Here is an 18,095-nt window from a genome sequence, read left to right on the forward strand (position 1 = left end):
TTTTATTGTTTTTCCTTGAGGAGAATTTTTAAGTGCTAACAGTTTAAATAAGAATTTTATTGGATAGTTCTCCAGGAAGAAAGGCTACTGGGAACTCAGTGTGTTGAGGTACAGAGACCCTTCTATGTATACTTGCCTTCTACATTTGCCTTCTGGCTTGAACAGGCAGTGCCATTCACCGAGATAAGGAGCTCAGGAGGAAGAAGTTTGGGGAGCATGATGAATTCAATTTTGTAGCCGTTACATTTGAGGTCTCTATAGGACACCTGAGTTGCCATGTGTAATGAGTGCTTGGGCTAGGGTGACCATCTCATCCCCGTTTGCCTGAGACTGTCCTACTTCTAGCACTGAAAGTCCTGTGTTCCAGAAAACCACTTGGTCTTTGGTAAACAGGGATTGTTGGTCACTGTAGTCAAAGCTCAGGTGTAGAGCTTGTGCTGGTGATAAAAACCTGGAGTTCTCAGTATACAAAGTTATGGGAATTAATGAATCACTGATGGGGAATGTGAGGAATGGTGTAAGGAAGAGGAGCCAGGAAGAGAGCTTGAGAAGACGTCACCATGGAGGTAGCAGGGGAACCAAGATATTCTTGTATCATGAAGCCCAGGGCAGAGACCATTCCAAAGGAGAAGGTGTAGAACATTGTCAGATGCTGCCAAGAGTTCATATCATAAACAGACTGACAATTGTCCCATTGGCTTCAGCTTAAAGGAGCGGGTAGAGGGTTGATAAATGAGTATGGGAAGTGAGACAGAGTTAAGAAAGGGTGTAACTAGAGGGAATTGGAGGGGTTCAAGGGAGAACCAAGTAGGTGTTTGAATTTGTTTAAATGTAGATTGGGAGGAATGAGAAAAGAAATGCTGGGAGAGAGTGGCACTCAGTAGAGCAAGGTCCTGAGGGCAGCAGGGGGGGCGCAGAAGGTACGATACCCGCTCAGGTGGAGGAAATCCTCTTGGAAAGCAAGGGCTCTGCTTCTGTGATTGGTGGGAAGGAGGAAAGGCTGACTTTAGATTTGATGGTAGGAAATTAAGGGTGGTTTCTCAGGTGGTTTCTATTTTCTAGCTGAAATAGAGAAGTTCTCTGCTAGAAAGGGCAGCAGTTGGTCGAGAGGCTTGTGGGAAGAGAGGGAGCACTGAAACAGCCCCTTTGGGGGAGTGGTGGGGAGAGCCCACTGGTGAGACACAGGAGGAGTGTTGAGCAGTAGTAAGAATCCAGCTGATGTTGGAACTGACCCTGCAGAATTATTTTTCTCCATTATTACTTAGCAGCTGGGGTAGTGCCAAGCAGGTGGAATTGGGGGTTCATTTATGTTTCACCAGGACTCTGAGAAAGAGCATCAGTGGAGGGGGGAAGTAAGATACTGGCTTGTTAGCCATGAACATGGTGAACCACGGAGTGTAAGCTAGATAGGCAAGAAAATGGGGCAGGACATTAAGGATTTCCATGGACAGGTGTCAGGACTAAGGAGAGAATGGAAAGAGGAGAGGGAAGGACTTAGACAGTAGTCAGAGCATGGCTTGTATGAACTTAAGTTATGAGAAGTAAAATAAAGCAGTGGTGGGTGATGGCACAGTTTAGATTAGACATAAGAGAGTAATAGAAAACAGAAACTTTGTGCCCGGGAGATGAGGGAGGTCCACGAACTCAGAGGATTTGCAGTTGGATTTGTTGTTCACATGGAGTTGAATTCATGAGGACTTGATTGGTCGGAAAACTGAATCAGATGACAAAGTCTGTTTTGAATGTGAAGGGAGATTAGTGCTGATTAGATGACATTGAGCTAGAAGAATGACAGTGGTATAATTGAATGACGTGTGTCTCAAAAGAGAGTGGTTTTTCATGAGGAGGGAGGAAGTGATCACCTGATGTCACAGTAAAGATAGGAGAAAACAAACTCCTCTCGTTCACCCTCATCCACAGATCATGTACAACAGGATGGGGCAGACTAGAAAGGGCCAGTGGACAGCATCGCTCCAGTTTCCAGGTGGAACCCATTTCCAGTTAAGATAAAAGGGTGAAAGGAACGTTCACGGAAAACATTGAGACAGTAGAGAAGTCGCTTGTACTAATAAGTGCTGGAGGAAATAAAGACAAGGGAGGAGTTAACTCTTGAGCAGTGATGTCCCATAATGATAGTGATACTGGTTTGGCTGGCCTCAAGTTTTTAACCCATGCAGGCATGCCTTAGAGATATTGGAGGCTAGTTCCAGACCACCACAGTAAAGTGAACATCACAATATGGCAAGTCACACAAACTTTTTTAGTTTCCTAGTGCATATAAAAGTTATGTTTACACTATGCTATTACCTATTAAGTGCAAGAGCATTACATGTAAAAATACAATATACCTAACTTAAGTAAAATATACTTTATTTAAAAAATGTTAGCCCTGTACTGTATGGCTCAGTGGTTAGAATGCCGGTCTGCACACCAAAGGGCCGTGGGTTCGATTCCCGGTCAAGGGCATGTACCTGGGTTGCAGGTTTGCTCCCTGTCCCTGGTCGAGTGCATGCGGGAGGCAACCAGTCAATGTGTCTGTCTCACAGTGATGTTTCTCTCTCTCTCCCTCCTCCACCCCCTCCTTTCTTTTCACTCTCTCTAAAAAAATCAATGGAAAAATATCCTCAGGTGAGGATTACCAAAAAAAAAAAAAAAAGCTAACCATCATCTGAGCTTCAGTGAGTTGTAATCATTTTGCTGGTAGAGGGTCTTGCCTGATGTTGATGAAAGCGCAATATCTATGAGATCTGCTGTATAGGGAGGGACCCGGAGGCCACTGCAGACTGAACTGATTCTAGCATTTCTAGATATGTACTCCTGGTCCTCGGAGAGAGATGTTCCTGGCCTTTCTCTGTGAGGAGGGAGTGATCTGTAACCATCTCATTTATTGCCAGGTTCTGGGAAGAGGAACCTGGCCCCCATGAATTCGAGGAAACCTAGCTTGTGCTTGTTGGCTGAGTACCCAGCTATGAAAGCTGTTGTCTTTTTGTACCTTGAAGCATTTCCTAAAATACTTTTATGTACAAGTCAGCAAAGCTAAGGACCTGAATACTTATCAGGTATCATATACCACCTCTCTGTGTTAACAGAACAGAAAGAATATGAGCTTTAGAATCCAAAAGATACTGATTCAGATCTCCTCCTGCTGCCTACCCTCGGTAGGGCTGTGGGTACCTCACGTTACCTCCTTGAGCTCCAGGTTCCCTGACTTTAATATGGATCTGATCATAGCTATTTTGCAGAGTTCAAGTGAGAGTTAGATTAGAAAATCTAGGTAAAATGCTCCACGCACACCCTAGTAAACTGGCATTCAGTCAAAGTGATGGTTCCTCGTATATCTTAATTCATGTTTAGATTTTTGTTCTTTTTCTCATGCATTTCTTCTTTTCTAAATAAAGTTTTTCTCAAACTCAGTTTTTATTGGGGCTTTCTGTAATTTGTCTTGTCAGCTTTTTGTAGTTGAGAGAAAAACCTTCCATTTTTTTCTTGAGAGTTCAGCACATTTTTGCCTTTAGTTTCTTTTCAGTTAATGAGTTCGTGGAAAGTTCAGTTGTCTCCCATTTTCATCTCTCTTCTGTGTTATTTGCTTTCTCCTGAAGCATATGTCAATTCCTTTCCTTACTTTCTGCTCATTCAGACTTGCCTTATTATCTTTGCTGACTTCCTTCCTTTCAAAAATATGTTGCTGTTACTCTTAAGATTTTTAAATTTCTTCACTTTGTAATATTAATGCCACAATTTCCGTGTCTGGTTGGGGCAGGAATGGGGAGGGAATGCCATACTTGTGCAGAATAAATCTGTATTTCAGACGTCAACTTTCAACAATAAAGATAAACATAATTTTTTTTTTTTTTTTAAAGCAAGGAGAATAAAAAGAACTTGGAATGAGGTGGGGGGAAAATAGATCTATATTTCCCCTTTGACATGAACTGAAAAGATAATGAATACTTAATACTTTGAACCACAAATTCATATTAGAAATGAACCTAGAACTTGAATCTAGTAAAATCACTTTGGGCAGGGTTGGCACCAGTGAGGTGGTGCTTCACTGAGCACATTCTTGGTACCCAAAATGCCAATACACAAATATCCACTGCTTTACTGTACTAAGTGTAGGGTCCTACGTTTTAAAATACAAATAAAACAGTTCAGGAATATAAGTACAAATACGAGAATAACCCCTAAAGTTATCTTGAGCGGGCCTACTGCCTCTGTATTAGGACACTTCATAGCAGTCTGCTTTCTCTTTTGGAACATTCCTTATACAGGTTGTCGTAAGTTATGTGTTGAAATCACCTTTAGACTGTAAGTCCCATGAGAACAAGGGCTGGGCCTGGTTTCAGTGCCTGGCACATATTCCTAGTGCATACTTGTAGGGTTGAATTGAATTACAACTTTGTAGTTTTATGTTTCCAACTACTTGGACTATTCTGCTAGCACCTCAAAAATCAATGCATCTAACACTTAACATCATGTTCCACATAAAACCTGATTTTCCTGTTCTTATTTTGGTTAATGATACCGCCATTTTCCCGGCCACCCAGGGTTGACACCTTCACACTGTGCCAGCTTTAATCATATGAAGTACGGTTTTGATTATTTCACACCTTTCAAATGCATTCTATGGCAGGTTTTCAGCCTTGAATCCAAGCTCCCTCAGCCCCCCTCCGTGACCTCTTTCCCCCTTCTTCCCGCGTGCGCCATATGCTGCTGTCAGAGCTGGAGTGTTGGGGCCCCTGTGGGCCCCTGTCAGTTCCAGGTGCCACTCACTGGAAGTGGCTCCTCATGGCCTCAAGTCCATTTATTCCAGCTGCTCCTGAGGGAAAATTCCTGTGAAGGCACTACTGTTCCCTAGCTTACCGTCCCCTTTTTTGGATTTTTGGTATTGAATTAAGCATTTTCATTTTCTGTATCTGAAGTTATTTTATTATTTTTTCAAAACTTTATAAGAGTTTTTATAACAAAGATATCAAAAAGTCTTTCCCAGAATTCTTCACCAATATATGAAAACACTAAAACAAGTCTAAAACATATCCTAATGTATTTTCAACTGGAAGTAAGCCGTTGCCAAGCTTCAGCACTGCCAGGCTTATTTCTCAGAGCAAAGTGAAGTTCTTGTGGGTGGCAAGTGCAGCGTCTGAGGGGAGTGGTGATTTGCCCTGTAATTAACCTTTTCCTCTCTGAATTACTCTTTGATGAAAGGGTCATGGGTCTTCACTGTGTCTGAGAGTCGCATCTTGTTAAATGTCATTATCATTTCACATCTACATATATATTTAAATAGGTACATTGTTTTTTCCCCTAATATTCTGTACATAACACACAGGAATAACTTGGGCTGCATTCTTTTTGCCAGTGAGACAGCACTGGTTTTTAAATGTGGCTTTCTTTAGTAATCATTAGAACAGGTCACTGTGACCAAGCTAATCAGAGTCAGGCAGTGGAATACTTACATGGGAGACATTTTGACAACATTTAACACAGAAGGAATTTAATAAGTAATAACTTCCTTCAGTATCATGTGGTGGAGTAATTGCTAACTAAGCAGGAAGTCGGAAAACATCCTCTGCTTTGTAGCTAATAGCTGTGAGTGGTCATAGAAGGTCTGTGTCCAGTGTCCCCATTGATAAAATAAATGATTAGCTTTTTCACTGACTATGTTTTGGAGATGGTCCATATCAATAATTTAAATATGCTTCATTATTTTTTCACACCTGAACTTATTTTCGTATATGAATGTCATCGTTTATTTGGTCTGTCTCTTGCAGATGGGCATTTAGGTTGTTTCAGTCTCCTGTTGTTATAAACAACATTGTAATGAACATCCTTGTGTGTATGCCCTTGCATACATGTGGTTTATAAGTAGGATAATTTTCTTAGAAAAAAATTATTTCATCAAATGGTATGTGCAATTTTATTTCAGATACAGATTGCTAGATTGCATTCCAAAGAGGCTGCATCTGTTTTATATTTCCATCAACAGTGTGGAGTGACCTGTTTTCTAACCTTTACTATGGTTCTAAATTTTTATTATTGCTGCGCTGATAGGTGAAAAAAGATCTCTCATTGATGTATTTGGAATATCTTTAATTCTGTGTAAGGTTGAGGATTATATTCTCTGTATAAAAGTCTCATTTGTTTCTGTGATGGGTTTCCTGAACATATCATTTCTCTGGTTTTTCATTGTTTTTATTTTTGTTTTGTTTTGTTTTTAATTTGTTAGTCATCTTCTTACTGAGCCATAATGTTCTTTATTTAAAATAAAAAAAATCAGTCTTGGGGAATACCTGTGTGTTTTTTTTCTCATTTTTCCTTTCATTGTTTATGTGTACACTTTGTTCTCCTTAATCTTTCTATTTATAGATATTTAGTAGAATACAATCTGACATTTGGATATTTAGATTTTTCATGGGAAGATCTTTTTATTTCAGAACTAATGAAAAATATACTTTTCCATATTGTCTGCTATACTTTTGCAATTTAATATTTTAATGTTGAAATGTTTGACCCACTTGCAATTTATTTTGGTGTAAATAGCAGAGTGGGATTCAAATAAATTACCTTCACCATAGTAGTTATTGAAATTTTCTTATAGTCTACTGATTTGAAATGCCACATTTATTATGTATCATGAATTGAGTTTTCATGTGTTTTTGATATTATCAAGAGCAGTGTATACTGTGCATTATTTTCCAAGCTTATTTGACTACAGAACCACCCTTACTTTCCCCACAATACACACACACACACACACACACACAACTTCTAGTGGGACTATCATTCTGTGGTATACACTTTGGGAAATTTTGTTAGCCCTACTGAAGTTTTGTTTTTGTTTTTTAAATATGGGATGTCTATTGAATACAATCTAAGTTTTTGCTATATTTTGCATTGATAAACTAATTCATTGATTATAATGGTTACTTTTAAATCTTGGGCCTGAAATCTGTTTACATTCCAAAAATGGTGTGTCCTTTTTTTTTGAGAGAAGTAAATGAGCAGGCAAATAACTTACATTTCTGGAATTTTGCCCATTGTTTATGTTAGTTTTAAAAATGAAAGAACTTTAATAGAAGATTCCAGGAGAAGGAAAGTTAGATATCTTCATGAGTTAAACTAAATAGGTATGATACCAAAATCATTTTCTTATCACAGAATCAAAATTATAAGAAATTTGAAAATTAAAAATTAATGACAATACTGTATGATTTGTTACAGTATGTTTATAGCACCACTTTTTCCTGGTTGTTTATATAATTAAAATAGTACAATGCTTTATACATCACATCCAATAATGGTGTTTTTTTTAAGACTAGAGAATTCATATAAGAAAAATCCTTTATTTTACTCTCTATAACTCTGTTTACTATAAGACATGAAATTCTAATTTGTATACAGTATATTAAATAGTATGATAATTATGATGTTACATTCAAATATACGTGTAAAAATTTTTTTCACTCAAGCTTTGAAAATATAGCCTTATATAGCAACTAAAAGTATGATCCTGTTGTCTGCGCTCAGTTAAAAAATGATCGCAACGGGTCCCAGCATGTCCAAGGTAGCAGGGAGAGGGGAGCAATAACGGGTCCCAGCATATCCACGGTAGCAGGGAGAGGGGAGCAATACGTGCTGGCTGCCATAGCTCCAGTAGATGTTCAAGATAAGAGGGAGAGGGGTTATCAATCTGTGCCTCTTCTATTCCTAGAAACCTATGCTTTACTCGCCAGAAATGTATTGCATGCTCCCCACTCTCCACCCCAGCTTCTATGCAAGGGAGCCTCAAAATCAGGTTTTAACTTTTCCAGCCTCTGTAATGGAAGCAGACGAGAGAGTAGAGAGTTACATTGGCCAGTCATCAATGTGTGCCATATTAGTGAAAAAGAATGGTCATCGTAATATTAAAAATAATAGCTAACATTTACTGAGGCCTTACCATGTGTGAGGCACTATTCTAAGCTCTTTACATATATTAACTCAATCCTCACAACAGCCTTTGGAGGTGAATACTCTTACTATTATTGTGTCCATCTTATCAATAAGGAAATGGCACAAAGCTGGTAAGAGTGAGAGTCAAAATTTAAGCCAAGCCCTTGGACTCCTTGATTTTGCCCTCAATTGTTCTATTTGGGGGGGGGAAGGGGGACTTATTTCTTATAAAAGATTCTAATTTTTTTTCCTTCCAACTTATAACAGGAAAAATATTTAATTCAAGCTATGCAAATAATGAAGAGTAGTGGAGAAAAACAAGTATTAGAATATTATTTTTAATATAAAATTCCACTTATGGTTGGGCCAGTCATTTCATTACAGGATGAAAGAGAACCATTCTAGTTGTCTTTTTATCAGTTAAATTCCAATGAAAATTAGCTTTCTGACTCCTCTGACTCAAATTTTTATTTTCATATCTAGATTAAGAAAGTTCAGACTTTGTTTGCTGTCTGGTTTAAGCAGTATTTTGAGCTTTGTTCTAGAAGGTTACAGGTTGAACTACATTACCAGGCAAAGCAAATGCAATCTTGTTCCCAGAAGGTCAATAATCAGCAGCATAGAGCAAGAATTTATATAATTTTGTTAGGGCAACTGTCTCATGTTTCTTTAGAAGGAGTTGGGGTAAACTATGAGCCTGGGAATTGGTGCATCGGCTGCATACTTTCAGTAACTGGAGAAAGGGAACATTTCTTCCCTGTCCCCGCTCCAACTTCCAGGGGGTCACCCGTATGTCTCTTACTACTACTGAAATCATATAAAAAGTGGCAAGACATATTAAGCTAAGTGAAATAAGCAGACTGTGGAAGACCAACACTGTATGATTTCACTTACTTGTGTAATCTTAAGAAAAGAAAAACAAAACATACCAATCAAACCAAACCAAAGTCATCCATGAGAGAAAGATTGGCGATTGCCAGAGGGGGCGGTGGGTGGGCAAATGGATGAAAGGGATGAAGGGCACAGATTTTCAGATACAAAGTAGTCAGGGGATGTAATGTACAGAATGGTGACTATACTCAATAATATTATATTGCAAATTTGAAAGTTGCTAAGACAATAAATCTTAAAAGGTTTCACCGCAAGAGAAAATATTTTGTATAACTTTGCATGTTTACAAATAGTAACTAGGGTTATTGTGGTGATCATTTTGCAATATATACAAGTGTAGAATTATGTTATACACCTGAAATTAATAAAATGTCATGAGTAAATTTTTTTTTAAGTTCTGGGACTTAAAGAAGGTATGTCAGGAGACAATGGGAGAAAAAGGGAGCTCTGAGACCACATGCAAAATGTACACAGTGGGAGGGCACAGGCTGGTTCAGCACTTGGTGAATAATAATGAACATGTGTCCAGGTGGCCAAGCCAGATAGATACCTGGGAGTCAGCCTCAGCTTCATTTTCTACTGCATCCATGCAGAACAAGAGTTTTCTGTTCTTCCTCCTTTCTCTTTCATTTTCACCACTTCCATTCCTTACTTGAGCCCTGTAATCACATTTTGTCTAGATTTAAATCACTAAAGCCGCTGTCTTCGTATTTTCCTAGCCTGCCTTCCGTATTCTCTCTTCTCATATGATCTTTCTAAAGAAGAAATCTGACCATAGTAATTCCAAGTTTAAAACAAGTTAATGGCTCCCTTAAAACCAAACTCACTCCATAGCCTGGCATGTTCAGTGCTTGGTGCTTGGCCCCTGCCAGCCGCCTCAGCATTGCCTGTCAGCACCCCGCCTGGTAACCCCCTCCGATTCCTGCATCTGAGCTCTCCCTGGCGTTTCACATCCCTCCGGAACCTCAGCCTTATACAGCTGTCCCTGTTCAGGAAGCTCTGGCAAACCTAAAGCTCTTCTTTAAGTCAGGTATCCAAGGGACCTGTGACTACGGTTCCTTCTCCCTTCTCTCTTTGTCCCCATACCAGGCGTCCTTTCTGGGCTGGAGATCTCCACCGTGATACCCATGACGTTGTTGATCCATTTGTTACCTCTTCCCTGTGTCAGAGGCAAGCAGTTCAGGTCAAGAATCCCTCTCCCCCCTCCCCCCTCCCCCTCCTCCTCCTCCCTTGTCTTTCCTCTCAGGAATTTTTTTATTAACTTTATTAACATAATGTCTGCAAATTCCTAAATGAAACCTAGTAGGCTCACAGCATAATAAAATATTTTCTTCTCTCCTCTCAACTGCCTCCCACTTCCCAGAGGCAACGTTTTCCACTCTTAGGCTTTGATCCCTAGTACTTGCCTCTTCCCCACGTCTAGATAACACGCTTCGGTGATCATTTGTCAGGTTTGGCCATTACCAGTTCCTGAGGAGTGGCTGAAGACTTAGCTCCCTCATGCCCTCTCCTCATACACCCCTGCTGACTTCACACTGTAATCGTATCACATTTGATGGTCAAAAGAATAGCCAGTGTTTGTAGTGCTGCATGTGTGTGAATGTTCTCCAGCCCTCCACTAAGTACCCATGATTGTTCTCTGTTGGACAATAGCGTTATTTCTAGGTTTTGTTAAGTTGCTTAGTACTCCTGTGTACTTGTTACTGTTTCCTCCAAGTGCTCTGACGGTCTGTGGAATAAGCAGCAGTTGTTTTTGCCAGTGGTCCAGCGCAGCAGACCTGCTTTCAGTTCCTTGGCACTGTTCTTTCCTCTGGCCTAGTGTTCTCCTCTGCGACCTGAACTGATTCTCCTGGGCTGGGACGCAAGTGCTGGGCTGGGCTGGGAATTCTTTTTACCATTTTGCCGGTTCCTCCCCTTTCTTTTTCTGGATCCCATGTTTTTCTTTTTCTTACTTTTCTTTCTTGTTCTGTAAAAGTTACACCTTCCCGTGGCTTTCTAAGAATGAGTGCATGTAGAACCTTTTAGGATCTTCTTTGTATCCACAGTTATCCACAATATCATTGTTGTACCTTGGTTTGGGGAAAATGTAATAAAAGAAAGATTGTATCACTGCCTTATCTCTTTTCTCCTCTCTGGCCCTGGCTGGTGGGGCTCAGTGATTAGTGTCAGCCTGTGCGCCGAAGGGTCATGGGTTGGATTCCCAGTCAAGGGCATGTTACCTGGGTTGCAGGTTCAATCTGAGCCCAGGCTAGGGCGTGTGAAGGAGGCAGCCAATCAGTCTATCTCCCCCTCCCTCTCCTTTTCCTCCCTCCCTCCCTCCCCCTGTATAAAAATCAGTGGAAAAAATATCCTTGGGTGAGGATTAACAAAGATAAAAATAAAAATAAATGCTGCCCCTTTGGATGCAGTCATATGCATTTCCAGAATTTCTCTAGCACCTATGAGGCAAAGAGAAAGTATTTTCCAAAGCCTTTCTCAGGGTCTGGTCCTTCCTTCTGAATGAGCATTTTTTGTAATATGAAAATGATTTCCAAAAATACTACCCAAATTTTTGTCTGAATTTGAGGCCAGAATTTTCAGCTTACTTCCAGAAGTTATCTGGAGGTCCCTGCTAGCACCTTGCACTCACCAGTTCAAAAGGAAACTCATTATCTTCTTCAACACTTGTCCCCCACCAAACTCAATATTAATTTTTAAATTTCCATATTTTCTATTTCTCCAGTCATAGGCTCCAAAGACCTCAGACATTTCTGACTCACTCCTTAGCAACTTCACTCCCTGTCTGTCCCCTCATCCTCTTGGTTCTGCTTTAGAAATATCCTCAACTCTCTCTTCTCCATTTCACTGTGATTTTTAAAAATACCGTTTACAAATTAAACCAGGTGCCATGTTATTCAGGCAGAGCAAAGCTTTGACTGTTGCAGCCTATTTATTTGAAAGAGTTTCACAGCAGGAGAGAGGCTATAAATATTTTGAATATAAATTGATTTGCAGTTAGAGAAATTGAATTCTAGTCTATAATAAAAAATGGCTAATTTTCATTTCTCTGGTTTGTATGAGAGTAATGTAGATATGAATCATTTAAATATTCTGCCTCACTTTTGTTTTTTCTCATACCTTTTGCCATGGTGCCTGCTAGTCTTTCTGCCAGGTGTGCTATTTCTCCCCCAGTCCCTGCTATGGCTAACTCCTGCCTCTTTGTCAGGTCATCATTCACTAGGAAGCCTCACATCTCCAGTAGTTCATATAGATTCCTCCCATAGCTATCCCACTTTTCTGCTTCTTGAGAGCAAAAAACGTATGTTAACTCTTGGTGTCTAGTATTCTTAGTGCTTAGTAATGTCCTGGTATACAGTAGACCCTCAGTAAACATGTGGAATGAATATTCTAAATGCATTTTTAACATTTGGAAAAATGCCTTCATTATATCTCTTCATCTTACACATTGGATTACAGTAAGACATACTTTCTATTAGAGTTTCCCTTAGAAATTATGTTATATATTATGTCCTTTGCTAAGGACATGATCAAGTACACTGTAGAAGATTTATTTAATTTATGATGTATCTAAAGCTGTGCTTGAAACATAATAAGCAGACATTCATAAACTTCCTAAAGCACTGTGAAGTTCATTTATGAATTTGTTTCTCTACATTTTTATATCACCTAGCAATTTACCATGTGCTTTTATTTCTATTATCTCATCTGATCCTCTCATTAACATTAGACAGGTATTGTCTCTGGTGCACATATCAGGAATGATTATGGCTCTAGTCTGGCGTCACACAGGTAGTTAGTTAAAAGCTCAGACTAGAATGCAGGTGTTCTTCAGTATTATATTCTTTCTATTATGTGTGTGGGCGTGAAGGCCAGGAAGGGCCATCAGCTTGGGGGGACCAGAGCAGAGGTAGAGGTTCCAGGTGGAGGGTGATGGACAGGAGAGGGAATGTTTGTGGAGAATCTCAGGCAGTTGCTTTAGCTGAAGAATAGGTTGTGATGTTGGAACTAAGGTAAGATTAGAAAAGCAATTAGAATCAGTGTTGGGAGCAAGTGAAAGAAATGGGACTTCATACTGTGGGAAGTGAGAGATATTAAAAATGTGTGACTAGGTGACTGAAGATTGTAGCTCTCCTTTAGGACTTATTAGTACTGTAGGAGATGCTTTAGAATTAGGGAGAAACTGGAAGCAGTGTGACTCCAGGCAACTCATGCGATGTTTCAGGTGAAAAATAACTCAATTCTGGGCCAACAACACAAAGTTTAGTCAGAAAAGGGGACAGTGAGTCAATTCATGAGATACTTGGGAGTGCTCATTAACAAAGTGTGTTGGCGGAATGATGCCTGAGACAAGGGGAAAGGAAGAAACTTAGCAGCGTGTTGTCTACAAGGTGATGGGAACAGACTCCCACCATGTCCCTGGCCCATCTTCACCCTGCTCGGGGATTCCTCCCCGCTGACCACATTGGACCACGTGTGCTAGTACAGTCAGCACGTCTCAGGTGTTAAGGGTCAGTGAACACCACAGTCCCTGCCCTCAAAGAACTCATTGTCGGGGGGTAGGAGCTTCAGGTCAACAATATTGGAAAGGATGCGTTGCTCTACGTAGCACATGCCATTAGGACACAGAGGGCACCCAGTTCAGCCCACATAGGCCTGGAAAGGAGACTCAGTTACCTGTCTTGAAGGAGTAGGAGTGAGTCTGGTGAAGAAAGTGAGCAGGATGTTCTGTGTAGAGAGCAGCATGTTTGAAGGCGAGAACTAGAGAACATGGGACTGTGGTGTAAGCTGTTGGTGAGCCTGAAAGTGTCGGCATCGATCTCCTAAGAGCAATGGAATTATTTTGCCTATCCATAATATAATTAATCATCACACTCAGGTATCCTAACGTTGGTACAATATAATTCTTTAACATCCAGTGCATTGTCAAATTTCTCCAGTTATCTCAATAATGTCATTTATAACCTTTTCACTTTTCAAGAGCTAATCAGAGATTGTATGTTGCATTTACTTGTCATATCTCTTTAATCTAGAATGGTTTTCTGACTTTTTCTTTATTTTTCTCTTGGCCATTTATGATATTGATGATTTTTAAGAACCCAGGCCAATTTGGTTTCACTTATGTGGAATGTAAAGAATGAAATAAACGAACAAACAAAATTGAAACAGACTCAGACACAGACATGGGACTGGTGATTGCCAGAGGGGAGGGATGTTTGGGGACTGGGTGAAAGAGGTGAAGGGATTAAGAAGTACAGATGGGTAGTTACAAAATTGTCATGGGGATGTAAAGTACAGCAAAGGGAATACAGTCAATAATGTGACAACTATGTATGGTGCCAGGTGGGTACCAGAAATAACAAGGGGGTCACTTTGTAAAGTCTTTTAACCACTATGCTGTACAGCTAAAACCAATACAAAATAATACTGAAAGTAAACTGTAATTGAAAACTTAAAAATAAATAAATTAAAAGTGGTAAAAAGGAAAAAAAAAGAAATGAACCCAGGGCAGTTGTCATGCAGAATGTTTCTCAGGATTTGTCTGGTTGTTTCCTTCCATTTAGATTCAGGTTAAATATTTGTGTGCAAAGTATTGCACACGTTATGTTGTCCTGCCTCAGTGCATCACTTCAGAAGGCAGTTGTCAGTGTGTCCTATCATCCTGACATCAATAATTTGATTATTTGGGTAAGGTCATATCAGCCAGATTTCTCCACATTCTGTTCCCCTCAGCTTTATACAGATTGGTTTTGTAACCACTGATGATTTCTGCCTGAATCAGTTCTTACTATGTGAGTTGTAATACGGTGATTTTTCTATTTCTCTCATATCTGGCTCCCTTGTATTAATGGAACTCAGTCTTCTTTATCTCTTTGACATCTACTAGTTTATGGTCTTCTTTAAAGAAGAGTTTTCTCTTCCCTCATGTTTATTTTTTAATATTTTAGTATCAATATGGATGCATGCTTCTTTTCTTTTTTTCCTGTGTGTAATAATCCATTCCCATCATTACTTATTCAGTGCTCAAATTGTCCTGTATTTGTCTAAAGCTGCCCTTCAGCCTGGCTCCTCTGCCTTTTTGACACGTCTATCTAACTTTGAGCACTTTCGTGTTTTCTGGCTCATTTCACAACATCTTCATCTCAGCCCTAAAATCAGCCATTTCTCTAAGTATTCTGCTTTCTGTTAGTAAGCAATGATACTTAGACACCAAGGTCCAAGAGCCAGGTATGCACATTACTAGTGCAATGTCATTACTTCTGGGCTCTTTGGGGCCACAAAGTGAGGAAAAGTATTTTTTTTAAACCTTGAGCTTATATGATACTTTTGAATCTAATCCAATACTCCATAGCTCTTCCTCTCCTTCTATCATTTTATATTTGTATTTCCTTTCCCTCAGTGAGCAACAAAAACATATTTACCCATCTGTTCCATCTTATAATACACACAATAACTTCAGGATCACTATGTCAATACCACTACCACTACCAATAGTAGACTTACTAAGGAAAATTCAAATTTTCTTTGTAGTTCTTTTGTTTTCCTTAAAATGTATGCCATTTATCTCATGCTTGTTTTCTTAACATTTTAGATTTTTTAAATGTTTCCTTTTACTAATGAAATACATTCAAAATCTTAAATGTTCCGCATTACCTATAGTTCTCTTTAGGAAAAATATAGTTGAGTTTGGGTGTAAATTTTCAAAGATAGCTAGGTAGTTTCTAAATAAAGTGCCTTAACTATTTAATGTATTTTAATTAAAATACCCATCAAGCCACTTTAGAATTAAATTCACATGTAAATTAACAATCTCCAAATGTTCTATTTATCACCCACTTTTTTTATTACACCTACAAGGTTTAGTACTTTTCTAAATATATGAATTAGAACCAGATGGAAAAGGGGTCGATGCATATTTATATTTATATATAGTTTGTAAACTGTAAGTTTTTTATTTGTATTCTACTGTATTCGTCATCTGTTCCCTATCAAGCGATTACATCTCAAAAAAACGAAAGAAAAATTCCAGAGGAAAATAGTTTTCTATTACTTTAGACATAACAATATACTAGCCGTACAATTTCATAGAGAATGCCTGCAAGTAAACTCTAAGGGACAAAAATCTTTGGTGTTTCTTTGTATTTTAGTTGGGCCAGTAGTATTGTTGAAGCTTTTTCCCCCAGCTTTCTTTAAATAACATTTAGCATTGACAACTATAAATAGCTATGATTACAAGAAAATCTGATATTAGTAGAGAGAATTGGCCCTACAACTCCATCATTAATCATATATAGAATATCAACCTAAACTAATCGTAATGTAATGCAGTCCTTTAGATTCTGAGATCCTCCCTTTGTTTTTCATTATAGAAGACAAACATTTCATGCATTCTGTAAAAATTTGTAGGTTATTGTTTGTCACCTAAAATTAGGGGACGATTATCCTCTGATATAAAGAACCAGTCGTTGGAAGCATGTGCTCAAAAGTTAGCCTGGAAATACCATTTTGTGCAATAAGTTTAGACAGCAGAATATCAGTAACACCAACAAAAGCACTCCCACATCTGGTGAATTTTAGCACAGAAACTGATGCTTTGAAAATAACCCATTTCTGCAAGGGAAATGTTATTTATGATAACCTGAGACAGAGATATGAGGAGAACCACATTCCCTTTAAAGTTATTGTGTCATTGGACTATAAAAGCAGTGCTGTGAAGTGAATCAGTGGAACTCAGTTCTCTATAGTGGACGGTAGCACAGGCACTAATGAGACAGATTTCATTAAAAGATATTTGATTTATGAGAAAGGTAAAGTCCTATCATATTTTTAAATTGCTGGCTTAGTCCTGGCATCTGATCTCTTTCCCCTACCATCGCCATCACGCTTCTGTGTATGCTTGACATTGCTATGGTAACCCCTGCATCTCTTCTCACAGAGGGTGATGAGACGGGAGTGATGGATAGTCTGCTGGAGGCCTTGCAGTCGGGGGCTGCCTTCCGCGACCGAAGGAAAAGGACACCGAAGCCAAAAGGTGAACGTTATACTTGTTTCATGTTACTTTCTAGGGAACTATCACAAAGAACAACCCTTTTATATTTTTTAATTCTTTTAAAGTCATATGTCAAGAATGTAGTGCCGTGGGCAACAACTCTTCTGAAGTTTCATAAGTTTTCTTAATCCTTCCCTTGCGATGACAAATGTCAGAGAGAGAAGCATTCCAGTTGGCCAGTGTCAGTAGCACATTACAAATCAATGTACTGAACCCAGGAAATCTGATTAGTGTGACAAGTCTCAGCTAAAGAACCATATGTACTTTATCCCAGTGGAGTTCACAGTGGCATAATTAAATGGGAAGTAAAAGTCATAACATTATTGCTTTGCTTCCAGAAATACTTAACCTTGGAAAAAATACTGTTACACTTCTGGAGAGGAACAGACCTCTCTATTAAGTTTCTTTTATATTTTTGTTTTAACAGATATCCGGCAGAGTCTCAGTCCCATGTCTCAGAGGCCTGTTCTGAAAGTTTGTAACCATGGTAATAAACAGTATTCATAAATTGCACATTCTTATCCACTTTATCCTGTTGATCTGTGACTTTAGGAAGCTGCTGTGAAGTTCTCAAGTTTCAATATAACCCTAATAGTAAAAACATGTGGATCTCCACATTTGTTATGAGATGGTATACTCAGATTCTGCCTCCTGACAGTAGTGCCTGAGATAGTGGCTAGGGTTCTTCTGTCAGGTCTTGAGTGAATTTCTTATTATTATTATTTGAAGTGACCTCACACATTTCTGATCTGTGTTGTCCAGTGTATTCTCTCAAAAGCATTGTGCTCTCATAATACTACTTTAAGTAGTGGATTTACTTTACATCAAGATACAATTTGAAATGTTGAATCTGTTGCCTATTTTACTCTACCATATTTGCCAGTACAGTTTGAAATACTATGACAAGCATTTTGGCAAAATCATTAATACAGATGAACTTCATGTGATATTCTGGATGGATGTGCTAGAATCACTAAAAAGAAGGTAAGTTAACTTAGTCTCTGATTTTTATGAGATTTAGTCCTTTCAAAAATCCCTACGGGACTGGTGCACACCCAGCCTCAAGGTGCTAGTTTGTGTTGACTGGGTTTCATTTACGTTGGTTCCCTTTTTCTCACTGTTACGTATTATGGGTTCTGCTTACCTTCCTTAGTCAAAAACAAATTCATCCATTGTGATCACCATTTACTCAGAGTGAGAGTGTCGCCAAATTCACCAGATTTGTAAA

The 18,095-nt window shown here is 39.0% G+C and overlaps 1 protein-coding gene across 1 annotated transcript in view; it reads left to right on the forward strand.

Moving 5' to 3' along the window:
* The window catches only part of DIAPH3 (diaphanous related formin 3), a 425,390-nt gene that overhangs the window by 311,092 nt on the left and 96,203 nt on the right, over positions 1–18,095 (forward strand). The window contains exons 26-27 of the mRNA XM_087814306.1: positions 16,754–16,849; positions 17,295–17,354. Coding sequence (XP_087670432.1) covers positions 16,754–16,849; positions 17,295–17,354 — 156 coding nt within the window. The remainder of the gene's footprint in view (positions 1–16,753; positions 16,850–17,294; positions 17,355–18,095) is intronic.

Source organism: Miniopterus natalensis, chromosome 2 (assembly GCF_054644295.1).
Source record: "Miniopterus natalensis isolate mMinNat1 chromosome 2, mMinNat1.hap1, whole genome shotgun sequence".
NCBI lineage: Eukaryota > Metazoa > Chordata > Mammalia > Chiroptera > Miniopteridae > Miniopterus > Miniopterus natalensis.